General features: G+C 60.2%; 1 protein-coding gene across 11 annotated transcripts in view; it reads left to right on the top strand.

The window, feature by feature from the left end:
• Nucleotides 1–292: 292 nt before the first annotated feature.
• The window catches only part of GREB1 (growth regulating estrogen receptor binding 1), a 68,657-nt gene continuing 42,412 nt past the window's right edge, over nucleotides 293–26,537 (top strand). For 7 of the 11 annotated variants that reach the window (XR_014796440.1, XM_084900041.1, XM_084900047.1 and 4 more), the window contains exons 1-2: nucleotides 1,226–1,406; nucleotides 23,875–24,050. Coding sequence is in view for 10 of the 11 variants with exons in the window: in XM_084900041.1 (XP_084756167.1) it covers nucleotides 23,894–24,050 (157 nt within the window). In the remaining variant the exon portion in view is untranslated. Of the gene's footprint in view, nucleotides 408–1,225; nucleotides 1,407–22,255; nucleotides 22,281–23,874; nucleotides 24,051–26,537 lie in introns of those variants that run through there. The other 4 variants (XM_084900043.1, XM_084900044.1, XM_084900045.1 and 1 more) reach the window with 4 other exon arrangements.

Below are 26,537 nucleotides of genomic sequence, written 5' to 3' on the forward strand. Positions count from 1 at the left end.
GGACTCCCTGCTGAGGTGTGTTCTGAGGATTTCACAGAAGAAAAGGAAAGTGCTGGTGTTGCCAATCACGCTTGGGAGGCGGCAGAGGGTCCTTCGGGCACTACTTGCCCCAGGACTTGTGCGCTGGCCCTTGCGGGGAGCTACACCCTCGTTACCCTCATTCAGCCTTGACCGTCTCCCCGTCGGCAGGGACACCGTTAGGTCCCTGGCCACACGGGATCGTGGGAGGGCGTGGCTGCGAGTGGACAGGTCGGCGGACTGACTAGTCCTGCACCTCCCGCAGGTTCCTGAAGCCGCCAGGGCTTTCCTTGGAGAAAGGAAGACAGAATCTCCGAGTTCTACCTCTGCCCCGCGGGACCAGCTCAGCGCCAGTCGCCAGCGAGGTCTGCAAACGCTTCTTGGAGGTTGTTCTTCCTTCGTTCTTTCTTCTGATCAACACGCGGTCCAGGGATACTTGCCTGGGTCCCATACCCAGGTGCCTCACCCAGGCCGCCCCGGACCCGGGCAGTGGGGGACCCGGGTCCCCAGCCCTCAGCCCGGAGGGAGCGGGCGCGGGCTGCGGGGTCCCGGGGGCGCCCGCGGGGTCGGTGTGCGGCCCAGGCTCCTCTCCGGCGCCTCCCAGACCTGCGTGTCCCCCTGGGCGTCTGGGTCCCGGAGGCAAAACGACCTGTTCTCCGGGGTTCTCCCAGCTTCTGCCCACACTGACCCCGCCGCCAAGTCCCAGAGCTGGGGGCTCCCCGGTGCCCCGCGGGGGGGGACGTCTGGGGGTGCACGGGGGGCTGCAGGGGGCTGGGGGGGGAGCCCGGGGAGGGGGAGGAAGAGGGGCCCCTCGTGCAGAGCCGGGCTGGAGGGACACCCGGCACCCGGGCGCTGGCTGGGCATCTCCTCGCGGTGGGCGCGCGGACAGAGCTGGGGCCGCCGGTGCCGCAGACCGGCCTGGGCGGGGGCGCTGAGCCCCGGGGTCGGGGAGGGGCCAGGGTCACAGGGGCGCCACCCCGGGGAGAGGGCGTGGGGGCTCGGCTTCGCCCGCCCCCGGCCCCTCCCCGCCCGGTCCCCGGCCCGCGCCGCCGCCGCCGCCCAGAGCGGTCCCCACGCCGGTCCCGGCGGCCGAGCCCCCCGCCTCCTCCTCCTGGAGCCCCCTCCTCCTCCCTCCTCCCCCTCCTCCTCCTCCTCCTCCTCCTCCTCCTCCTCCTCCTCCTCCTCCCCCTCCGCCCGGAGCCCCCCGCCCCCGCGGCCGCCCCGAAGACCCGGAGGGCGGACCGGGCGGCGGTGCCAGGGGTCTGCTCCCGCGGGCGCCTCCGCGGATCCGGGTTTGCCGGGCGCCCCGGGCCGGGCCGGAGCCGGAGTGCGGGCGGCGGGCCTCCCTGGACGGCGCGGGCGCGGGGCGCGGGCGGACAAAGGCCCAGGTAGGCGCGGGCGCCGGCGCCGGCGGGGGCGCGGGGCGGCTCCGGGCCCGGGGCGCGGGGGGCTCGCCCTGCCCAGCCGCCGCCCGAGGAGCCCGAGTGCGGGGCGGGGGCACCTCCCGGCCGGACCCGCGGGAGGCGGCGGGCTTCGGGCTCAGCCCGGGGGGTGCGGGGACCTGTGCCCCGCCTCGTGCGCGCGTGTGAGCGTGTGTGTGTGTGTGTGTGTGTGTGTGTGTGAGAGTGTGAGTGTGAGTGTGAGAAAGGAGAGAGAGGGAGAGGGAGAGGGAGAGGGAGAGGGAGAGGGAGGGAGAGGGAGGGAGGGAGGGAGGGGAGGCGCTGGCGCAGGGACGCGGCCCCATCCCCGGGGAGCGCGGGCCGGGCCGGTGACAGCGGGCCCGGTGCGCTCCGCGGCCGGAGGTGCGGCTCCGCTCCCCGCCGGGCCGGAGGACACGGGCTTCTCGGGGCCCGGACCGCCGTGGGGCGCCCTCCTCGGGGCGGCGGCTGCGGGCGGCGGGGCTCGGGCGGCCCCGGGGCCGGGCGGGAACAAAGGCCCCTCCCGGAGCCGGAGGGGCGCGGGGCCGGGGCCGGGGCCGGGGGCGGGCTGTCCGCCCGGGGAGGACGGCGGCAGAGAGGAGCTGCCGCTTTGCTCGCAGACACTTTAATACACTTTTATTGGGAAGTCAGTGCACTCCGGGGCTTGAGCGGTGTCTGGGCATCTGTGAAACAGGAGATGTGCACACTGAACTTGAATAAAAGCTTGTGTTCCCAGTGAGGTCGTTCCGAGTGGCGGGATTTTAATCCTGGGAGGAGGAGGGTCCTGAGCGTCATTGTATCCGGGGTGTGTCCCCCGAAAATGTATACACACTCTGAGTCACGATCAGTTCCAAGGGGTTAAATCTGAGAAGCAAGAGCCACCCTCCCGCTGTCCGCTGTACAGGGTGCGCACATGGGGGGGGGGGGGGCACAGAAAGGCTGGGATCCTGTCGCCGGTGAGCACCGCTTGGCAGGAAAAAGGTTTGGGAAGTTCGGAAGGCCAATTCCAATTCCACCTCTGTTTGTTTTATTTTTATTATTTTCCTCTGTCATGTAAAAGCTCTGTGTGGAGCAGAGCTGGCGCTGACTGGCTTCTTAGGAAGTCTTAAATCTCCGGGTGGCGTTGAAGGGTTCTTGCTCGCCAAGCTGTTGCTTCCAGAGTACCGTGTCTCGGGCTTTTCCAGAAAAGTCTGTTTCTGGGGAACAAAAAACCAAATCTCAAAAGGGAAGCAACAGAACAGAGCACCGCCGGCGAGGAGAGGTACCCGCAGGCCCTTCCCTGCCGAAACCGGGGTTCCCTGCCGAAATCGGGGTTCCCTGCCGAAATCGGGGTTCCCTGGCGCGCAGGGTGTGGAGTGGGGTGCTTCTGGTTCCCACGGCCGGACCAGTGCTGTGGGTTCCTGCCAGGACCGGTGTCCTCTGCGGAGTAAGGAGTGAGCTCGGGGTGAGCCCGAATGCCGTCCTGGCCTTTCCTGTTATTGTGGACGGTGTGGACGACGTGTTTGTGGCTTAGAACGGTCTTAGTGGATGGAATAGCCAGGTGGACCGGTACCTGGGATCTTCTACGGGCGTGTGTGTGTGTGTGTGTGTGTGCGCGTGTGTGTGTGTACGCTGCAGCGACACTTGAAATATCTGGATTTTCGTGCCGTCTTTTATTGTTGTTGTTATTTTTTTTTAATAGGAGAGTTTATAATCTGTCCAAAAGATTCATGCTTAGGGTGAAGCTGGTCACGCTTTCATTTCGTAAGCGGCTTACTGGCCTCTGGCCTGGTGGGTGTCCACTCTCGTATCACCCCTTTACTGGACGCTAGAAAACTGTGTCTGGCTCGTGGTTCGGTGTTTGAGTTAGAGAATCCAGGGTGTTCTTTACCCGCCAAATGATGGGCTCCTCGAGGAAAGACATTGGCGCCTTCATTCTGTCTGAATTCCTCTGGTGCCGAGGCGTGGCAGGTCCCAGATGTTTAAAATCTCCTTTTTTTTGGGGGGGGGGGGGACAGCCTGTTTCCAGGACTGCATGGAGAAGCCAATCCTCTCAGACCCGCATGACAAACGTGATCCACCAGGTTCCTGCTGATTTACTATGGAAACCGTGGCCCCGGCTCCCAAAGTAGAAACATGTTACAATGAACTTCTTTGCCCTCATCCCTCAGCTTCAGAAGTTGTCAACATGTTGTCAGTTTTGTATCTTCTAGCTTCTGCCTCCCCACGTTGCAGCTCTGCGGGGCTACTTTGTAAATTCGAGACATCCTATCCCATACCCCTTAGTGTCTGACCTTGCGTTTGCCTGGCAGTGGGTGAGAAGGGCGTGTCTTTGGGCTCAGCAGGAGGCCGGTTTGCCTGGAGGCTGTGTGACCTGAGAGTGAGTGAGGGACCTGCCTCCGTTTTGACCTTGAGAGCCTGGCTTCTCACCTCTGGGCTCAGGTTCTCATCTGTGCACCGGAGAGGGTGGCCAGGAGGTCTGTGAACTCTTAAAACCGTGGTCGGCAAACTGCGGGTCACGAGCCACAGGCGGCTCTCTGGCCCCTTGAGTGTGGCTCTTCCACAAAACACCACGGCCTGGGCGAGTCTATGTTGAAGACGTGGTGTTAGAAGAAGTTTAAGTTTAAAAACTGTGGCTCTCCAAAGAAATTTCAGTCGTTGTGCTGTGAATAATTGGCTCTGTGGACTAAGGAGTTTGCCAACCTCTGTCTTAAACACAGAAACGAAAGCCTGCTGTAAATTGTGTGTTTACCCTCCATCCGGTCTGTAAACCTTTTTTTTTAAAAAAAATATATATTTTATTGATTTTTTTACAGAGCGGAAGGGAGAGGGACAGAGAGAAACATCGATGAGAGAGAAACATCGATCAGCTGCCTCTTGCACACCCCCTACCGGGGATGTGCCCGCAACCAAGGCACATGCCCTTGACCGGAATCAAACCCGGGACTCTTCAATCCGCAGGCCTACGCTCTATCCACTGAGGCAAGCCGGTTTCGGCCAGTCTGTAAATCTTGATCAATGGCAGATTTCTTCCCTGCGGGCAGGCTGGTATTAACTGTGGAGTGACTGGCATCTTTGGTCGATCAGGAACCCTGAACATGTTCTTGACTCAAACAGATCTTACCATTTGCTGAGCTAAGGGAAATACACTGAGCGGCCAGATGATGATCTCTGAACGCATAATCATCTGGCCACTCAGTGTACTTCTCTTGAGCACCTCGTTTATTTGATATCAAAGATACTATAACTTGTGCACCTGATCGGTTTTCCGCTTTGCACTGGCTGACAGAAAGCTCAGGGCAAACAGGCGGTTGATCTCCAGCAAAAGTCTAGAATACTTTTGGATCCCCTTGGAGATACAAACACACCAAGTGGCCAGATTATTTATTATGTGTTCAGAGATCATCATCATCTGGCCACTCCGGGTAAATCAGACAGAGAATGACAAATGCCACCTGATTTCACTTATACGTGGAATCTATAGGACAAAATAAGCATGGAAATAGATTCGTAGATACAGAGAGCAGATTGGTGGCTGTTGGGGGTGGCTGACAGAAGAGTTATGGAGAAACCTTGTGAGTAACTATTTCTGAGTCGGGAGGGATACGGAGAGGAAATGCCCATTGGCGCGGTCGGTTGAGAACACCCTGTGTGACAGGCCGCGGTTGTCACTGCATGTTTCTTCGTGGGAGGTCTGGTCTGGCCCGGTGCGTGGCAGGGGCCGGAGGGATCGAGGGCCTCCGCTCACCATTGAGCCTCCCTCCCACCTGCCCAGCACGATGGCTGGCCCGCAGAAGGCGCTCAGTAAGTATGTGAGGGATGAAGGAGCTTCTGTGCTTCAGGGCGCGGCCCGAGCTCCGGCTGGAGAGCCGCGCCTCATGCCGCGGAAACCATTAGAGGACAATTAAGGGTTCCGTTTTGAGCCGAGACCGGTTTGGCTCAGTGGATAGAGCGTCGGCTTGGGGACTGAAGGGTCCCGGGTTTGATTCCGGTCAAGGGCATGTACCTTGGTTGCGGGCATATCCCCACTAGGGGGTGTGCAAGAGGCAGCTGATCGATGACTCTCATCGATGTTTCTAACTCTCTATCTCTCTCCCTTCCTCTCTGTACAAAATCAATAAAATATATTAAAAAAAAAAAAAAAAAAAAAAGGGTTCCATTCTGAGGTCTTGACTCCACACGGAGGAGGCCCTGAGTCGAGGGGCCAGCTCGCTTTGGATCTGTCCAGTAAGAGCAGCTGCTGCGCGCCGAGCCGCGCCTCCCTCCGGGGACGGGACGGGAGGGAAGGCCGGAGGGGAACGGAGCGAGGCGGCCACTGGGCGCGTTTCCGGGGATTCACGCCGCCGTTCGCTCCGCTGTGTTCGGGTCCGAGCGATCGCCGTGCAGGAATGGTTACGGGATCGCTGCCCGGGCCTTCGCCGCGGGAGGTCCTTTCCGCGCGTCTGTGCTGGGTGCGGGACCGCTGCTTCTCCCGGGCCTGTGACCTCCGAACGGCGGCCCCGCTTCGCAGAGGAGCAGAGCCCGTCCTGGGCTGGGACTGGTGTCACCAACGCGGTCTTCCGTCAACGATTCGGTCCCCCGTGGAAGGGAATAGAAATGCCTCGTTGGGCCCTGGCCGGCTTGTCTCAGTGGATGGAGTGTCGGTCTGTGGACTGAGAGGTCCCAGGTTTGATTCCCGGTCAGGGCACATGCCCGGGTTGTGGGCTCTGTCCCCAGTGGGGGGTGTGCAGGAGGCAGCCCATCAGTGATTCTCTCTCGTCATTGATGTTTCTGTCTCTCCCTCTCCCTTCCTCTCTGTAATCGATTATATATATATTTAAAAAGATGAACTTAAAAAATAAACTAAAAAAAAAAAAAGCCTCATTGGCATTTTTATTACTGTTTTTGTTCATCTTCACCCGAGGGTATTTTCCCATTGACTTTTAGGGAGAGTGGAAGAGAGAGGGACAGACAGAGAGGAACACGTTGATTGGTTGCCTCCTGCATGAGCCCCGACCAGGGCCCCGGGCCGGGAAGAGCCTGCAACCGAGGTACCTGTTCTTGACAAGAATCAAACCCGAGACCCCTTGGTCTGCAGGCCACCACTCTGTGCACTGAGTGGAACCGGCCAGGGCCTTGTTGGGACTTCTAACCCCTCGGTTTGCATTTATCTGAGGTCGTTTCCGTGGGACCGGCTCAGACCGGCCCTGGGTGCTCCCTGCGAGCCTCCGTTAACGTTGTGAGAGGCTGGCCAGTTCCCGGGGGCTTCTCCCGGGAGACAAGGGCCAGGGCAGCCTCAGCCTTCCCTGCCCCAGCCCCACTGCCTGGTGAACAAAGCAAGGAGCACCTGGATCTCAAACATTTTCTGCTGTGTGTGTTCTTTCCGGAAGGTTCTATAGCGTTATGTTTTGCGTTTGAGTCCGGGATCCATTTGGAGTTGACTTTCATGTAAAGTGTAAAGGTTTAGGTCACGGTCCGTTCCTTTGTCTGTGGGTGTTCAGTTGTTCCAGCACCAAGAAGGCGACCCTCCCTCCATCGAATTGCTTTTGCATTGATTTCTTATAAGATCTTAAGAATTGAAGACAGTAAAGCAACAAGCAGACTGTCAAATTACAGCCGGGAGGGTAGGGAGATCTGGGGGAGATAAGAGATCAACCGAAGGACTTGTATACATGCATATAAGTACAACCAATGGACACAAAACTCTGGGGAGGGAGGGTATGTATAGAAGGGGGGGGCAATGTTAAAATATGCACACAGATAATAATTTAATTTAAAAAATCAATAAAATATATTAATAAAAAAGATTTTAAGAATTGGTGCTTTTAAAATTTATTTTTATTTTATTTTTAAATATATTTATTGGTTTCAGAGAAGAAGGGAGAGAGAGAAACTTAGAGACAGCAGCGAGAATCATTGATCGGCTGCCTCTCCCCCCACTGGGGATCGAGCCCGCAACCTGGGCACGTGTCCCTGACTAGCATTGAACCTGGGACCCCTCAGCTTTCAGGCTGATGCTCTATCCACTGAGCTGAACCAGCCAGGGCAAGAATCGGTGCTTTTTATTAACAAGGGTAAAACAAGGTGCTCATGCGCGTGTGTCCAATATATTAGGCCATAAAAGTGTCTAAGCCCCAGCCAGTTTGTCTCAGTGGACAGAGCATCGGCCTCCAGACGGAAGGGTCCCGGGTTCGATTCCGGTCAAGGGCACATACTTCAGTTTCAGGCTCCTCCCTGGCCTGGGCCCTAGTCAGGGTGCGTGCAGGAAGCGTTTCTCTCACATCAGTATTTCTCTCTGTCTTTCCATCTCCCACTCTAAAAATCAATGGAAAAAATATCCTCGGGTGAGGATTTAAAAAAAAAAGTGCTCCAGTGAGCACAGTCACCTGGAGTTGCTCTGTAGCCCATTCCAGGCACCAGGAGGCCCGCAGGCTGCTCGGCGGCCAATGCTGGAGGTCAGGACCCGGTGGCAGTGGGGTGGGGGTGCAGGCCAGGGCTCCGGGGATCTGGGGGGAGGGAGGCCGAGTGCCTGTGGCCTTTCCCTGCCGCTCTGCAGCTGGACAGCCTCCCTCTCCTGGCAGGGGTGGGGACAGTGGGCACAGCCGGGTCAAGCTGGGGCACCCTGACCTTGGGTGGCGTTGACCTTGTGGTGGGCACAGGCATGACCTGGTCGGGCTCCCACTTGCTCTCCCGGCAGCTGCGGGAGGCCCTGTGACCTCTGGCTGACGGCAGCTGGCGGCTCCTGCAAGGCCCCCTCCCCCCCCTCCCCCCAGCAGGCCGTGCTAGAACCCGTGCACAGGACACACAGGGCTCCAGTGAAATGTGGGAAGTGTGGGCTGACATTTTTAAACATTGTCACCATTTTAAAAGGTTTTTGTTTCACTCAGACATGTGTCCTAGACAGGACAGTTAGATGGACCGGGAATCCCTGTAGCTGAGACAGTCCCTGCAAACACTCCACTCTCACTGGAGCTTTGCCGGGAAGACCCGAAAAAAAAAAATCAAAAAGGTTTTCTCACTGGCTGAGTGTGGAGGGAGCTCTGGCCCCGCTGAGCAGGCGGCCCATGAGGTGTGGGCGCAGGGGTCAGCCTGGGAAACCCCGCAGGGCCAAAGGGTGGGCGAGGGAGGGCGGCTGGGCCAGGCCCCCCCGGAGGAGCGTTCGTTCCCACCCCCGCTGTCTGGGCTGGGGCTGAGGACATCAGAGACGTGTCTGAACGCTCTCTTCTGGCCCTGCCCGCTCCCATCCTGCTGTTCACGCCGGCAGGAGCCAATCCATAGCATTTGCATTCGCCACTTACACCAGCCCCTGCTCTCTGCTGGGGAAATGCACTGATAAAAAAGAGTAGAAGGCACCCCTCCCGCCCCCTGAGGTAAAACATTATATGCGTTAACTGCAGAAAACATACAACACAGACAAACTGAAAACCGGAGACTGTGATTCCTCTACCTGGACACAGCCGGGGAGCATGGGGGGAGTTCTTCCTGACTTAGAAAACACCGCTGTCATCCTGGGACACTGCTTCCCGCTAGGTGTGCCCGGAACCTTTACCCAGGCCTTCCTCTGAAAAGGGGCTCCCCATCGTTTGCTGTCTGCAGAGCGTTTTTTCTCACATCCTCTACGCAGTTTCCTTACAATGTGGGATTGTTCACCTTTTTAAAACAATTCCCACCCGAGGACACGCTTTCATTGACCACTAGAGAGAGAGAGAAGCATCAAAGTGAGAGAGAAACATTGAAGAGTTGCCTCCTGTATGTGCCACAACCTAGTCATGTGCCCTGACCAGGAATCAAGCCCACAACCTTCTGGTGCACTAGACCAGTGTTTCCCAACCTTCTCTCATGATGAGAATCACCTGGTGGAGTTGTTAAAACACAGATTCCTGAATCCCAACTAAGAAGTGCTAAACTAGAATTTTTGGGAACATATAGGTAAAATTGTATACTTAACTAGTGCTCTAAGACAGATGTTATATACAGAGCACTAAGTTAGGTATGCAATTTTACCTATATGTTCTCAAAAATTCTAGTTTAGCACTTCTTAGTTGGGATTCAGGAATCTGTGTTTTAACAACTCCACCAGGTGATTCTCATCATGAGAGAAGGTTGGGAAACACTGCACTAGACCACAGGAGTGCCACGCAGGTGTGAGCGGTCCCACGCTGAGGCCGGGACAGGGGCCCTCGGGAGTCCGTACAGCCCCCCTCTCTGCGGAGCCCAGGGCTGCCTCCCCCTCCTTAGGGCACTCACCGTGTGCTGACTGAGTGACTGGCACTTTGCCCGGCTAGGCCGTGAGCGCCTCTGAGGCTGGGAGCAGGTGCCCTCCAGCTCGGTCTCCCCAGTGCCTAGTGCTGTGCTTGGCTCAGAGCGGGTACTTTAGAGATGTTGGTTGAATCCATTCATCTATCTGTCCCACCACCTACCAGTCCATCCATCTGGCCATCCATTTATTCTCCATCCATTTTTCTGTCCATCCATCCATTCACCCATCCATCCATCCATTCATCCATCCATCCATCCATCCATCCATCCATCCATCCATTTATCCATCCATCCATCCATCCATCCATCCATCCATCCATCCATTTATCTGTCCATCCATCCATTCATCCATCCATTCATCCATCCATCTGGCCATCCATTTATTCACCAGCTGTCTGTCTATTTATCTATCTATCCACCCATCCAAACCTTCATTCATGCATTTATCCACGATCCATCCACCCACCTATCCCCCCCCCCCACTTGTCCATTTACCCACACATCCATCCATCCACCCACCCACCTGTCTGTCCATCCCTTCACCCGCCACCCGCCTGCTCCTCCGTCCTTCTCCCCATCTGCTCACTCAGGCCTCCGTGAGGCCCTCCCCGAGCAGCACCGAGGCCTGGTGTTGGGGCCGGTGCCGCAGACACAGAGACCGAGTCAGATGCAGACCCGGCTCCCAACAGCTCTGAGGTGGGAGCAATGAGAGGAAAATGCGGTAAATAAATAAAAATAACGGAATGAAAAAGTATTGTCCCCAAACCTGTGACTCTAAGAAGACACTTGTTTTTTTTTCTTTATCTTAAATGAGGTGGATGTGAACGAGGCAGCCTCTCACGGTGGTGCGTCCCGGGTCTGGGCCCCCTGAGATTGCCTGGCGCCATCTGGCGCTTCCTCTGCAGGAGCCTGTGAGGGGGGATGCTCCCCCTGGGGGGGGGAGAAGGGGGGTTTGCGTGCGGAGGGCAGGGCCGGGGCACTGACCCTGTGGCTTCCAGGTGACCCGTTGTCCCGCCTGCGTCTCCCCAGGAGGAAGGCTGCCTGAAAGGACCAGCAGGTGTCCCCTGGGCAGAGCGCCCCCCCCCCCCCGCCGGGAGCAGGGGTGATGGCACAGGGACCTGCGAGCGGAGGCTCTCTCCGCTGACATTATTCTGCATTCAGTTTTGTGACACGCTCAGACCCCTGAGGGCCAGCGTTCCTTCATTCACCTTCTCCAGCAGCCCTGGTGACCTCCTTTTGCGAGAATGTATCCTAGGAATAAAAATCCATGCATGGCCCTAACCGTTGTGGCTCAGTGGATAGAGCGCCGGCCTGCGGACTCAAGGGTCCCAGGTTCAGTTCAGGTCAAGGGCATGTATCTTGGTTGCAGGCGCATCCCCAGTGGGGGGTGTGCAGGAGGCAGCTGATTGATGTTTCTCTCTCATTGATGTTTTTGACCCTCCCTCTGTCTCCCTTCCTCTCTGTAAAAAATCAATAAAATATATTTTAAAAAATCCATGCATGGACATAATATATTTTTATGGGTGTCAGAGAGGAAGGGAGGGGGAGAGAGAGATAGGAACATTGATGATGAGAGAAAATCATGGATCGGCTGCCTCCTGCACCCCACCACTGGGGATGAGCCCTCAACCTAGGTACGTGCCCTTGGCCAGAATCGAACCTGGGACCCTTCAGTCCGCAGGCTGATGCTCTATCCACTGAGCCACATTGGTGAGGGCTCTGTTCTCCGTCCTCAGTAGAAGGTGTTCGCTGCGGAAGGCAGTTTGGGTGTGATGACGAGGCCTGGTGAAGACCCGCAGAAGGAAGGAGCTTGCTGCCGGGTCTGTAGGGGACGAGCTGCCGAAGGTCAGGGTCAGGGGCGGGTGCCACAGCCCAGCAGCCTGAGCGGCGTCAGCAGCAGGTCCTGGGAGGCCAGGGGGCAGCGCAGGCAGAGCCGAGGCTCTGACTTGAGGACAAAGCCAGGGGCGGCCGGTGGGCCCGGCAGACCTCTCGGAGGGAGGTGGCTGTGACAGACGGGTCCGCTCTGGCCCAGGAGCCCGGGGACTGGGTCGAGCAGGACAGAGGTCCCCTTGGCCTCCTCAGGCCATTGTCCAGCGCCCAGAAGTCTAGACGGGACACGGAGATGGGTAGAGAGGCCCCAGACGTGGGGTCCTGATGGCTTTGTGCTCCCATCCCGTCGCCCCCTCTCCCCGGTGTCCTTGGGCACGCGACCCCGTCTCTGTGGCCCTCCCCTCCCCTCTCCCAGGGGCTCCGGGCGCTGCGTGGGGGTGGCCCGGAGCGGCGTGCAGGGTGCCGGGCAGACGTAGCCCCCCGGCGGGCCTGTGCCCCCTCCCCGGGCACAGCGCCCTCCGGGGGCTGGGAAACAGCGCTTGGGTATTTTTGCGTCGGCCTCGCAGTGCGTGTGCCACGTCCGGCCGAACATCCTCTTCCCCCAGGAGGTCAGCCTGACCTCGCCGTCTGGGGCGGACTTGGCCTTGGTGCGCTTTGGTCTTATCATCACTTCCCGTGCCATGCCTTCCAGAGCACGTTCTCTGCGGCACCGGCCGGACCGACCCCGCAGGGGTGCGGCCCCTGCCTGGCCCCGGCGGCAGAGCCGGCTCTCCTCAGGGGAGCACCGTGCCAGGGAGCTTCCGGCCCGGCTCCTCTGATGGAGGGAGCCCTCAGACCGCGTGCTGGCCAGTGTGTCACCAGCAGAAGTCATTTGGGGAGGGGGTTCCCTCTGGGAAAACAGCTGCCCAGCCACCCATGGCCCCTGGTAGGGAGGAGCCGTGCCCCGGCCTCTGCCATCCGCCTCCTCCAGTCTGGAGGAGGGACTGCAGGTGCCCCTTCGAGGCAGAAGCTTGGGTCCTGGATGTCAAGGTCAAGGTGGCTCCCGGGCCTGGGCTCCTCCCTGCGGTCTTGTTACCTGGGAGGGACGAGTCCCTGTCGGGCTGACGCACAGACTGGGTTTCTTTTCTTTTTTTAAAAATTTTATTGATTTTTTTACAGAGAGGAAGGGAGAGGGATAGAGTGTTAGAAACATCGATGAGAGAGAAACATCAATCAGCCGCCTCCTGCACGCCCCCCACTGGGGATGTGCCCGCAATCAAGGCACATGCCCTTGACCAGAACCGAACCTGGGACCGTCGAGTTCGCAGGCTGACGCTCTATCCACTGAGACACACCGGTTTTGGCCCCCAGTGGGGTTTTCATCCCCCCGGGGGTGCTCTCACCTGCAGGAGCTGAGGCTGCCGGAGGGCCCACCTGGCCCGGCTCTGGGTTGGATGGGTGCCTGCCCGCCAGGGCATGTGGGCCTCGGTCTGTGCGCTCTGGTCCTCCGTCTGTTCTGCATCGCGCTGCCCGAATGGACTCCAGTTTGATGGCATGTCATGTTATACCCCCGCCCCCCATTCATTCCCACAAACTGCACGTGCGAATTAAAAACATTTTTTAAAATTGATTTCAGAGAGGAAGGGAGAGGGGGAGAGACAGAAACATCAAGGATGAGAGAGCATCATCGATCGGCTACCTCCTGCGCACCCCACACTGGGGATCGAGGCTGCATGTGTCCTGACAGGAACCGAACTGTGACCTCCTGGTTCCTAGGTGGACGCTCAGCCCCTGAGCCACACCGGCCGGCTGCAGGCGGCCGCTTGTAAAAAACATATAGAAACATACAGAACCTTAGAAACAAACAAACAAACAAACAAAGGGTCTCCCATTGCATTTCTCCAAACGCCCGCCGTTCACATGTGAGTGTGTTTCCTTCCAGTCTTTTTCCCAGTGCGGTCCAGGCGTACGGGGATGCCCGGAGCTGGGACGGGAGGGACCCCGAGTCCTGTCCCCGCGCCCCCGGGCTGCGGCCGTGCGTCCCGCTGTGGGAACGGGCCGTGCTAGCTGTGTGGACACCGTCCTCGGGCGTGAGTCAGCCTCAGCGGGCACGGAGTCAGGAATGCCCAGTGATTCCCGGAGAAGACCTCAGCAAAGCCCGGGGTGCTGGGTCATCCTCTCCTTAGTTCTTACTTCTTGAAAAGGAGCCTGACCCGAGAGCACTCTGTCCATAAACACTCTCCTGCTACTTATTTCTGTACGAGGTCGAGGCCCCGGGGGCAGCCGATGGCGAGAGGCTTCTGGAAGCTCGGTCGTGGGGGTGGGCACGTCCGTCCGTGGCCCCCCCCCCCCCCCCCCCGCGGTGTCTCATAAATGGCCTCCTGGCTGGCCTTCCTCCTGAAGGGCAGAGCTGATAAAGGTTTGCTTCCGAAGGGCAGAGCTGATAAAGGCCCTTATCTCCTCCTGCGAAGCCTTTGTTTTTGTTTTAAGGTTCAGCGCAAACGTTAGCAGCGCAAAGGAAAGAAAAAAAAAAAAAAGGCAGGCACTGGGTCATTCTGACCCAGAAACCAACCAAAATACTTCTAATTACCGGAGCGCCAGCGATGAGTCACGCCGGCGGGAGGCTGCCTTGCCCTCGACGTGTCTGTAACCGGACTCATTGTGCGCGTTTGCTCAGCGTGTTTGGGTTCCGAGGGGAGGGGGTGGGGAGGGGGCGGGGGTGGGGGGTGGGGAGGGAGGGGGCGGGGGGTGGGCTGCGGGGCCGTGGGAAGGGAGTTTCGTGCTGTCAGGGCTCAAGCCTCCCCAGAGCAGGGCTGGGGCTCCATCGGAGCCAGCACGATGGGGAGCCCCATAAACCCTGCGCTTGGCCGAGCGCCCGCCGAGGGCCAGGCCGTGGGAGAGCCGCTGTCTGTCTGGCCCTGGTGTCTGTCCGGGAGCTCCCGGCCGCCTGGCGAAGCCAGCATTGCTATCTGCCTTCTGCCGAGGTGGGGGCGGCCCTGGGCAGCTCCGCGCCTCGCCTGCCCAGGTGCAGAGGGCACCCGCAGAGGCTGAGGGAGCGAGGGGTGCCAGCGCCCAGCCCAGGGGCGGGGGGAGGGGGCAGCAGGGGAGAGCCTGGCCGGGAGGGGCCGCCAGAGTGTCTCCCAGTTGCTCAGTTTTGTAATTTTTGTTGTTGTCAGTCCTCACCTGAGGAAATTTTACCCACTGCTTTTCCGAGAGATTGGGAGGGGGGGGAAGAGGAACGTGGATGTGTCTTGAGAGAGACACATTGCACGCGCCCCATTGGGGGGGGCAGGGAGCAAACCCGCAACCCACATGTGTGCCTTTCACCAGGAATCGAACCCGTGACCCTTCGGTGCATGGGCTGGCACTCTAACCACCAAGCAACACCAGCCAGGGCTCCCGTTTGCAGCGTTTAAGCTCCAGACTCAGATGGCAGTGGGGGAGGGGTTGTCAATGTAGGCAAATAACACAAGGCTCAGCCGAGGGGGTAGGTGTGTGAGCAGCGCAGAGGTCAGCCTGACTGGTCCTCCAAAAAAAAAAAATGGCCCTAACCGGTGTGGCTCAGTGGATAGAGCGTCGGCCTGCGGACTGAAAGGTCCCAGGTTCGATGTACCTTGGTTGCGGGCACATCCAATAGGGGAGTGTGCAGGAGGCAGCTGATCGATGTTTCTAACTCTCTCTCCCTCTCCCTTCCTCTCTGTAAAAAAGAGAATAACCCAGCCGTTGCCTTTTGTCACGGGGGTAGATGACATGGAACCCTGGGTCCGGCCACGTCATCTCTGCAGACAAAGACAGGACCCTGGCGAGAAGGTGCCGGTCGGCGTTAACAGGAGCCAGTGGCTCCTGCCTTCTCCTTTCCTCCTCCCGCTGGGGTTCGGGCAGGATCCCGGATCCGTGAGCGCTCACGGCAGCGGAGCGCAGAGGCCGCTCCGGACCGCGCTGTGCCTGCCCGTTCCCGTCGTGGAGCTGATTTAAGTGGGAGGAGCGTAGAAACGGGCACCGGTGGCCTCAGGGGCTGTCCCCGGGCGATCACGGAGGGGGATCCCTGCAGGGGGCCGCTGCCCTCACAGCCCGGCCAGCCGCACGCCTGGGGCCTCGGGGGCAGCGGGGCGGGCTGCCCGGGCCCCGTGGCCGAGCCCCGCTGCTGCCGGGCCGTGCTCCCTGCCCGGAGGGAGCACAGCTCCCCGCTGGCAGAGACGCGCTGTGCCTGCGGGTCAGACGGACGGACCGCGCTGTACCTGCGTGGGGCACTCCGACCGGGCACAGCGCGGCGCTGACCGGAGGGAGCGTGGCCTCCGCCGTCTGGCCCGCGGGGGCCCGAGGGGGGCGGGGCCGCTCGCCGTGGCCCTTTTTCTGCTTTTTTCTTTCCTGGTTGGGCAGCCTCGGCTGCAGACACCGGCTTCGAGGCCCTTCGCCCGGCGGCGTGGCCCCTCTGCCTCCCGGGCGCGGGCTGGGCAGCCGGGTGCCAGGCCAGCCCAGCACTCGGCATCTTTCTTTTCTTTTCTTTCTTTTTTTTTTTTTTTTTTTTTTAAAAAAAAAAATATATATATTTTATTGATTTTTTACAGACAGGAAGGGAGAGGGATAGAGAGCCAGAAACGTCGATGAGAGAGAAACACCGACCAGCTGCCTCCTGCACACCCCCCATCTGGGATGTGCCCGCAACCAACGTTCATGCCCTTGACCGGAATCGAATCCGGGACCTTTCAGTCCGCAGACTGACGCTCTACCCACTGAGTCACACTGGTTTCGGCAACACTTGGCACCTTTCTCGGGGGCATGAGGCTGGTGGCTGGCGGGGGCCCGGCTGCCTGAATGACCAGGTGCCGCGTGGGCCTGGCCGTGGGGCCGTGCCGGTGGAGAGGGTGTGCCGGCTTCTGCTTCGTGGAAAGGACGGCCTCGGCCTGCCGAAGCCGAGTGGCCGCAGGGCACCTGCTTTGAGGAGGGCGGGGGCGGCCAGCCGGGGACTCCGCCCGGGGAGTGAGCGGCTGTTCTTCTGGGGGTCGCGTGTGTCCGAGGGGGTGGGAAGGGTGTGTTTGGCACACGGCGAACACGCGTGGCCGTGGCTTCGTCATACGTGATGTGGGAGAGGGACAGCACGCGGGGTCCTGCCTGGCTGGCTCCGGAGGGGTGTCTCAGGAGGGTTTCTTTCCGGAATGTCGTCCTGGCTTCCTCCTGCGGGGGCTGTGCCCTCCGCTCCCTTCCCGCTGGGCGGCCGCCGGGGGGAGGGGACCCACACGCTCTGAGGGTCTGTCTGGAAGCCGAGGGCGCTCCGAGCAGGTGCAGCTCCGTCCTGGGAGCAGCTGTTCGGGGTGACCACAGACAGGGCCCGCTCCGTCGGAGAGACAAGGGGGTTAGACAGAAGTCCAGCCCTTGGCCTGGCTGTCTTCTCTCCCTCCCTCCCTCCCTCCCCCCGCCCCCCTCCCTCCCTCTCTCCCTCCCTCCCCCTGCCCCCCTCCCTCCCTCTCTCCCTCCCTCCCTGGGGTGAGTTTATGAGTTCCTGGGGGGAACCTGGGTGGAATCTACATGAGAAAGGCGCTTCCTGCCCGGGGCCATCACCGGTTTATTGGGGACCCTCCTGCCGCTGGATGTGTTTATGGCCACATCATATACTCAGGCCACCGCCCTGCCCCTGAGGGACCGGCAGGACCAGGGCCCGGCTGAGGAGGAGGAGGAGGAGGAGGCGTGGCTTTTGCTTTCCAGAACTCTGGGCTCCTCCGTACCTGGGTGCTGGCCGGAGGGTCCTCGGGGTGCGCTGTAGGGACGCTGAGGACGGAACGGGGTCAGTGGGGCTCCGATCGGAGGGGGTTTGGGGTGCTCAGGGGCTGTGTCGCCCTGGCCGCGGGGGGAAGGTCAGGTACCTGCCTATGAGGCCCGGGAGGCGAGGGCGACCGGGACGGCCGTCTTCCAGGAGCGGGTGAGAGGGAGGCTGGGAGGACGGGTGTCTTGGACGGGATTCAAGAGGCAGATGGTGGTCGGGAGGGGAGGGACCCAGCAGGCTCCGTGGGGGTGGGTGTTCTCTCTCATGGACTTGAACTCCGGCCTTTGACTCGGAGTCCCCCCTTTCTTCTCTGCACGGCCACTTCCCGGGGCGAGGGGAGAGGACAGGGTAAGACCAGCGGGGACCCGAGCCAGCCAGCGAGTTTGCACCAGGAGGGCTCGGCCAGAGCTGGTGGCTGGAGGGTCGGACGGACCTTGTGCCCTGAGCTCCTCGGCCAGCGCTGTGTCCGCCCTCCGCCCGGGCTGCTGTGTCCCCGCTGGTCGCACGCCCTGCAGGACAGGCCCTCCGTGGGAAGTTAGGTGACCTGCCCCGTGCCATTGCCGCCGGCCTGCCCCAAGCCCTCCTGGCTCCACGGGGAGTCTGAGCTGGCCCCTGTCTCTGTGCTGTCCCCGCGCCCCCATCCCCCTGGGCTCCGGCCTCTGTAGGGCCCTGTGCTCTCATCACACAGTGGGCATCGCTCTGGGGCCAGTCGGGGTGCTCTGTCCCCCTTCCGCCCCGAGGACCCTTCTTTCCAGCTGCAAATGCAAGCTCCCAGACTCACCTCCTCCAGGAGGCCCTCCGAGATTGCCCTGAGGCAGGCCCTCCGCCCTCCCTCCCCTGCCTCCCCTCGGCTCCTGTCTCTACCAGAGACTGCCTCTTTTTTTAAATTATATTTTTATTGATTTTTTTACAGAGAGGAAGGGAGAGGGATAGAGAGCTAGAAACATGGATGAGAGAGAAACACTGACCAGCTGCCTCCTGCACACCCCCCACTGGGGATGTGCCCGCAACCAACGTACATGCCCCTGACCGGAATCGAACCTGGGACCTTTCAGTTCGCAGACCAACGCTCTGTCCACTGAGCCACACCGGTCTCGGCCGGAGGGCACCTCTTGCCGGCTCAGACAGCGGCCACATTCCCTGGACGCTGTCTCGCTCCCCTGCCTGCCTGCCTGCGGGCTTCTTCAGCTCAGGAGCCTGTCTCCCTCTGGCCCTCACCTCCACCGGGAGCGAGATCTCGGGGTCCCTCCAAACCAGGCACCTCACCTTTGTTAGGCGAAGCCCGGAGCCTGGAGGCGGAATCTCTGCTTTCACAGAGGAGCCAGTGTGGGTGACGTGGCCTCCGTGGCTCAGGGCAGACCCGCTGGTGAACTTGGCCCCGAGACCCCGAAGGCCCCGTGCGTCTTCTCTTCCCGCCTGGGGTGGCCCGGGGCGGTCCGTCCCCGCCAGACCCGCTGTCCGTGCGGCGCCGTCCCGCGCTCCGTGGGGGTGGAGACACGCGTGGGCTTGGCAGTGCGCCTGCAGTTCACCCCCCGCCGGAGGCGGGAGCCACGGACACGGCCCGCGGCCCGAGGGCGGACGCTGCGAGCCCCGAGGTGCCAGCGTGCTGCTGGGTCCGGGGCAAGGGGGGGCATGTGTTTTCCTCAGCGCCAGGCCGGGAGGGCCGGCCCGGGGCCGTGGGGGAGCAGGTGTCCGTGGGGAGAGAGCACAGGGCACCGGTGTACCCCGACGCTCCCCCCAGACCTGGTTTGGGCTGGAAGCCGTAGGTGAGCTTGGGGGTCCCGGGGCAGGTGGCCCCCGCGAATCCGCGTCCCGGTGCCCCTTAAGGCGGCTGGGAATTCAGTTCTTTCCCCGGGAGTCCAGGGCCTGGCACTCCGTCTCGCGTTTAGAAGCTGGAATCAGGAGCGGGGAGCCCTGCGTTCAGAGGGGGCTGGGGTTGGTGGCGTCTCTGCCTGCCGGCCGCCCTCCACACGTCCCTTCCTGTACCCCTCCCTGCGGCTCCGAGCCGGTCTTACAGGCGAGGGGACGGCAGCACAGAGAGGTTAGGCCACTTGCCTGAGGCTGCCCAGCCTGAGAAGGACAGCCGCCCTGAGGGAAGCCCCGTGGGCCTCACGCACAATCCCCGCTGTTCCCCGCCCCGCGGGGGGCCGTGAGGAAATGGGGTGCGGGGGGGGGGGCTGTCCGGGGAGTGACTGAGACCCTGTGGGCCCGGGGAGGGGCGGGGACCGAGGAGGGGGCGTTATCTCAGGAAGCTCCGGCCCCTCTCGGGGACTCATAGCCGCTGTTGGCAGACCGTGGCTCAGACAGAGGAGGCTGATAACAGGACAGGAGCAGCTCCGAGTGACCGCGGTGAGTGTCTGCGCGCCGTTAAGATAAGTGGCAGCAGCGCCTCTGAGAGCCTGGGCTTCGGAGAAGAAAGACAGACAGAGAGGGGCAGGGGCGGGAGCGCGGGGAGCTCAGGGAACGGGCTGGCGTCGGCGTCTCCGCTTTAATGGGGGGGGGGGCCGAGGGGCTGATGGGGCGACACTGTCCAGGCCCGGCCCCTGCTGGTGGGTCTGCCGGCCGCCTCCCCTCCCTCCCAGCTCCCTCCCTCCCTCCGCCACGGCTCTTCAGGCGGCACTCTCTCTCGGAATGCTCTCGGCTTTCTTTGTTGTCTGGAAATGCCTCTTCCAGGGCGCTGCCTTCATTTACCGCGGCGGCCTGTTCTCGTCCCCGCAGCCCCTTCGGTAAAGCCCCCTGAGAGAACTCACCTCCAGTTCTTAGTACATGTAAACACGCGCTGTGAAAAAGACATGCTGGCCGAAGCCGGTGTGGCTCAGTGGATAGAGCGTCGGTCTGCGGACTGAAGGGTCCCAGGTTTGATTCCTGTCAGGGGCATGTACGTTGGTTGCGGGCACATCCCCGGTAGGTGGTGTGCAAGAGGCAGCTCGTCGATGTTTCTCTCTCATCGACGTTTCTAGCTCTCTGTCTCTCTCCCTTCCTCTCTGTAAAAAATCAATAAAATATAAAAAAAAAGAAAAAAAAAGAAAAAAGAAAAAGACATGCTGTTCTGTTCTATTGTATTCTATTCCATTCCATTGATGCTATCCCATCCCATCCATCCCATCCCACCCCATCCCATCCATCCCATCCATCCCATCCATCCCATCCATCCATCCCATCCCATCCCATCCATCCCATCCCATTCTATGCTATTCGATTCCATTCCATTGGTGCTATTCTACCCCATCCCATCCCACCCCCTGCTCTCCCATGATGTACCTGCTCTCCCATGTTACTGTACGTGATGCTGTTCTGTGATTTAAGATGAAGAGCAGCAGCCCCTCTGTCCGCTGTGAGGCGCTGGGCAGCTGGCCTCTCTCGGGAGCACCTCCTTCCTGTTGGGGCGCACTCCCGGGGCGATGCTCCCTCAGCGCGGTCCCCCAGGCTGCACGGGGGGAGTGGGGGCTGACTGGGGGCCGAGCTTGGGGAAGCTCTCCTGGTCCCCGCGGCTCCCGGTGGAAGAGGGAGGGCCGGGGGCGATAGAGGCAGAGAGTCCAGGGGAGGCAGCGCTCCGGAGGGCGCCGGCCGCCCCGTCCTGAGATCGCCCTGCCCCAGCCGAACCCGCACCGGGGACTTCTCCCCTGCGCTGAGGCTACGGGCCGGGCCGTGCAAGAGCACTAACCCTCCGGCCGGAGCACAACGCGTCCCCGGGGAAGTGGGCGGCCGTCACCGCCTTCACGGCTGAGGAAGGAGGACGGACGAGAAAGACGATGATAAAGCCATTATTGCAAGAGGTTTGCAAAAAGAACAAAAAATTCAACCCGAAGGCATTGGGGAGAGGGTGAGGCGCACACACAGCGGGATTTCCCGACACGGACTCCCCACCCGGGGAACCTCAGGGAGGAGCACAGATCTCGGTGGCGGTTCTGGGCAGGACGGACGGGCGGTTAATGCTCTGTCCGTGCACATGGCCCCGGAGAAATGTGTGAGCCAACACGGCCCCTCCCGCATGGGGTCTGGTGCCGCCGTGAACGCTGCTTCCCGAGCGTCTGAGAGGCGGGCGAGGTGCTTAAGAAAGCCTCGGACATCGAGGTGTGGAGCGCCATGGCCGTGTGAGCGCCGAGGGCCGCCCTCTCCCTCCCCCGGTCCTGGAGGGAGTTCAGGCTGGCAGAGCCCGCAGGGACAGGGTGGCAGACGGACGCTGCCACAGTGACAGACTGATGCCCGATGCACCGTGCTGACCCAGAGGAGCGTCAGGGAGGACCACGCCCGCTCCGGAGCGGGCACATGACGGGGACGGAGAGTGAAGTGGCAGCCGCCTGGGGCTGCGGGGCGAGGGGCGGGCGTTTGGGAGTGATGGTAATGGGTGCAAGGTTTCTTTTCAGAGTGATGAGATGGTCTAAAATGGGCCCTGACTGGTTTGGCTCAGTGGATAGAGCATCGGCCTGTGGACTGAAGGGTCCCAGGTTCGATTCTGGTCAAGGGCATGTACCTTGGTTGCGGGCACATCCCCAGTGGGGGGCGTGCAGGAGGCAGCTGGCCGATGTTTCTGTTATCAATGTTTCTAACTCTCTCTCCCTCTCCTTTCCTCTCCGTAAAAAACCAATAAAACATATTTAAAAAAAGAAAAGAAAACGAAATGGTCTAAAATGGATGATGCGGCCCTGGCCGGTTTGGCTTGGCGGATAGAACGTCGGCCTGCAGGCCAAAGGGTCCCGGGTTCGATTCCGGTTGGGGGCATCTATCTAGGTTGCAGGCTCCTCCCCGGCCTGGGCCCTGGTTGGTGCTTGTGCAGGAGACATCCGATGACGTGTTTCTCTCACATCGAGGTTTCCTCTCTCTGTCTTCCCTTCTCTCTTCCACTCGCCCTAAACATCACGGGAAAACACCCCCGGGTGAAGACTACATAAATGAATAGATAAGGAAGTAAAATATGGATGATGCGATGGCTGCACCGAGAACTCGCGACTTGCCTGTGACTTGTGCCTGTGCAGGGGTGGACGGCGCGATATGTAACGATGTCTGAACTCAGCCGATACCAGAATAAAGAAAAGCACAGCCGCCCGCAGGTCCCAGTGCGGCCCCGGGAAAGGGAGTGCCTGCGGCTTCCCTGCTTCCCGCCTCCTCTGTGACTCCCAGAGCTCAGATGGCGTCCTGCGTCACTGCTGTACCAAACCATAAACCCAACGCCACGTTAGAGGAGGAACGTGAATCATCGGCCGCTAGCCGCCAGGACAATGCTGGGAAGTCTGTGGCCGCCCCTGGGCAGCCAGCGTGGGCTGAGTCACCCCGCGGCCCCGGCTGGTGGTCACGGATCACTGATGTCACCGATGCTCACCGATGGTCACCGATGTCACTGATGATCACTGGTGTCACCGATGTCACCGATGGCCACCGATGTCACCGATGTCACCGATGATCACCGATGTCACCGATGTCACCAATGGTCACGGATGGTCACCGATGTCACCGATGTCACCGATGTCACCGATGATCACCGATGTCACCGATGTCACCGATGGTCACGGATGGTCACCAATGTCACCGATGTCACCGATGATCACCGATGTCACCGATGTCACCGATGGCCACCGATGTCACCGATGATCACCGATGGTCACCGATGGCCACCGATGTCACCGATGTCACCGATGTCACCGATGGTCACCCATGTCACCGATGGTCACCCATGTCACCGATGTCACCGATGTCACCGATGTCACCGATGTCACCGATGGCCAGCCGCCATCGCATACAGCGGCACGGGCCTTTCCAGGAAAACAAAGCCTCGTTGGTCTGGGGTCTCTCAGGGGCAGGGCCACAACCCGGGGGTAAAGCTGGCGTCTGGGACCCCATGTCCAGGCAGATCCTCTAAGGCCGTGGTCGGCAAACTGCTGCTCGCAAGCCACAGGCAGCTCTTTGGCCCCTTGAGTGCGGCTCTTCCACAAAACACCACGGCCTGGGCGAGTCTGTGTCGAAGAATTGGTGTTAGAAGAAGTTTACGTTTAAAAAATGTGGCTCTCGCCAAAGCCGGTTTGGCTCAGTGGTAGAGCGTCGGCCTGCGGACTGAAAGGTCCCAGGTTCGATTCCGGTCAAGGGCATGTACCTTGGTTGCGGGCACATTCCCAGTAGGGGGTGTGCAGGAGGCAGCTGGTCGATGTTTCTCTCTCATCAACGTTTCTAGCTCTCTATCCCTCTCCCTTCATCTCTGTAAAAAAATCAATAAAATATATTTAAAAAAAAAAAATGTGGCTCTCCAAAGAAACGTCAATCGTTGCACTGTTGGTGTTTGGCTCTGTGGACTGATGAGTTAGCCGAACACTGGTCTGAGAGGTGCTGGAGGCTGCCTGCGGGGGGGAGATGGGGGGGAGGAAACCCCCACCCCCAGTGCTAAATCAGGGGAGCTGTGACTTATATAACTTCCTGTAATTGCCCCGGGGCGGCTGTGGTTGAGGCCTGAGATCCACCCCCTCCTCCTCTTTGCTGAGCAGGGGTGGGGGTGGGTGGGGGTGGGTGGGAGGGGAGGGGATGTGGGTGGGGGTGGGATGGGGTGGGATGGCAGAGGATGTGGGGGGGAGTGGGATGGGTGGAAGGTGGGGCTGCCTCCTGCCTGTGGGCTCGGCGGGCCCGGCAGTGTTTCTAACGGACCCGGGCTGCCGTTCTGCACAGGAGCCGCGGCCCCGGGAGGATGGGGAACTCGTACGCGGGGCAGCTGAAGAGCACGCGCTTCGAGGAGGTGCTGCACAACTCCATCGAGGCCTCGCTGCGCTCCAGCAGCCTGGTGCCGCGGCCCGTCTTCTCCCAGCTCTACCTGGAGGCCGAGCAGCAGCTGTCCGCGCTGGAAGGTACGCCTGCCTGCGGGGCCGGGGTGCGGCCCCTCCGCTCCGGGGACAGGGCCTGGGGGGACATTGCCGGGGAGGCCGTGGCCCTGGCTCTCCCTCGGCGCAGGCTGAGGTCGCAGCGGGTGGCATTGGGGCCCAGCGGGGAGAGGAAGAGGGCGCGATCGGATTGGGGTGACCCAGGAGAAGGTTAGGGTCAGGATTGTTAACGTGCTCCTGACCCTCCGCTGCTCCCCCTCTGTCCTGGCAAGGCTCCTTGCGAAGCCGTCTGGGCGGTTCCCGGGCCCTAGCAGGCCGGAGTGAGTCCGCTGTGGATGAGCCGGTGTGGCTCAGTGGATGGAGCGTCAGCTTGCGGACTGAAGGGTCCCGGGTTCGATTCCGGTCAAGGGCATGTACCTTAGTTGCGGGCACTTCCCTAGTGGGGATGCGCAGGAGGCAGCTGATCGATGTTTCTCTCTCATCGATGTTTCTGACTTTCTGTCCCTCACCCTTCCTCTCTGTAAAAAATCAATAAAATATATATTTTTAAAAAATAAATTAAAGCTGGGGATCCACACTCCAGTGTGCCAGGAGTGAGGGCAGTGCCTCCAGGCGCCGGCAGCGCTGCCCGGAGAATGAGGGTGGCATTTTCCCGTTGTGAGTTTGCATTTTCACAGCCGATGCTGTCACGGCGAGAGGGACCCCACAGCGACCCGCAGCATGGACGGTGCCTGTGGTCATCAGTGAAGGTTTTCCCTGTCGTTTTTGTCCTCCACCCAGGTTCCCTGCAGGCTCCCCTGAGGGCTGCGGGTGAAAACCACCGCCAGGGAGCTCGTTGGATAAGAAAGCGTGCCGGGGGCCAGGCCCTGTGTCAGGCTGGTCATGGCGTGTGTGTGTGTGTGTGTGTGTGTGTGTGTGTCAGTGTGCATGTGGACCTGTGTGTGAACATGTGTGTGTGTGTGTGTGTGTGTCAGTGTGCATGTGGACCTGTGTGTGAACGTGTGTGTGTGTGTGTCAGTGTGCATGTGGACCTGTGTGTGAACGTGTGTGTGTGTGTGTGTATGTCAGTGTGCATGTGGACCTGTGTGTGAATGCGTGTGTGTGTGTGTGTGTGTCAGTGTGCATGTGGACCTGTGTGTGAATGCGTGTGTGTGTGTGTGTGTGTCAGTGTGCATGTGGACCTGTGTGTGAACGTGTGTGTGTGTGTGTGTGTGTGAGTGTGCATGTGGACCTGTGTGTGAACGTGTGTGTGTGGGGGCCGGGGGCGGGGGCAGGCAGGTGGAGGGCTGCATGTAGGTAACGGTGGTCGGCAAACTCATTAGCCCACAGAGCCAAATATCAACAGGACAACGACTGAAATTTCTTTGGAAGCCAAAGTTTTTAAACTTAAACTAGATAGGTGGGCACATTGTTATTAACTTAATGAGGGTCCTCCGAAGCTGGCCTTTGCTAAAAACTCAGGAGGCCAAAGAGCCGCATGTGGCTTGTGAGCCCGCAGCTTGCCGACCCCGGTTCTAGGGAAAACCCCTTGATGTGTTATTTATTTTTACTTTCTAACATTAGTAGTAATTTCAGAGAGGAAGGGGGAGAGAGAGCTAGAAATATCAATGGTGAGAATCATGGATCACCTGCCTCCTGCACGCCCTATTGGGGATGGAGCCCACAACCCGGGCCTGTGCCCTGACCGGAATCGAACCTGGGACCCTTCAGGCGATGCTCCACCCACCGGTTTGGCTGGGTGGGTAGAGCGTCGGTCTGCGGACTAAAAAGGTCCCAGGTTTGATTCCGGTCAAGGGCATGTACCTTGGTTGCGGGCACATCCCCGGTGGGGGGTGTGCAGGAGGCAGCTGATCGATGATTCTCTCTCGTCGACGTTTCTAGCTCTCTATCCCTCTCCCTTCCTCTCTGTGGAAAATCAATAAAATATATTTTAAAAAAAAAACACCATCAAACAAATATCTATTTTAAAAAAAAAAAGTGAGGGAAAAGGTGAAGGGATTAAGCAAAACAAAAAAAAAAAAAAAGAAGAAGTGAGAAGGACTGTATGTCAGCGGGCCTTTCTGGACTGGAGCACCCCTTTCCTTAGCGACGCTTTGGAAAACGGGGTGTCTCCGTTCCCGCTCGAAGCGGGTGGGAGGGCCGCCTGAGGCTGGGTGCCCACCGCAGCCCCGATCACAGAGGCGGGAAGGGCCCCCCCCCCCCAGGAGCTGAGTCCGTGGGGAGTGACAGCTCACGGGCGTTTCCGTGGCTGATTCCTGGCTCCCTGGGCAGTGCCCCCTGGCCTTCCTCCCCAGCACCAGCCCCTCTCAGAGCCCCTGTGCCTGGCTGTCCTGCCGGGGACACCGTGTGGGCGTGGCCGTCAGTGTTTGTGTTTCTGTGGTGGGGCCTGGCTCGCCCTGGGTAAACACTGACACCTGTCACCTCCTGCTGTTGGCGGGTCACGCCGGCCTGCACCCGCCCGGTGCAGCTGTGAGCAGCCCGAGTGGGCGTCCCGCTCCAGGGACAGCGCCAGGC

The sequence above is a fragment of the Pipistrellus hanaki genome (assembly GCF_964339955.1).
Source record: "Pipistrellus hanaki genome assembly, chromosome: 12".
NCBI lineage: Eukaryota > Metazoa > Chordata > Mammalia > Chiroptera > Vespertilionidae > Pipistrellus > Pipistrellus hanaki.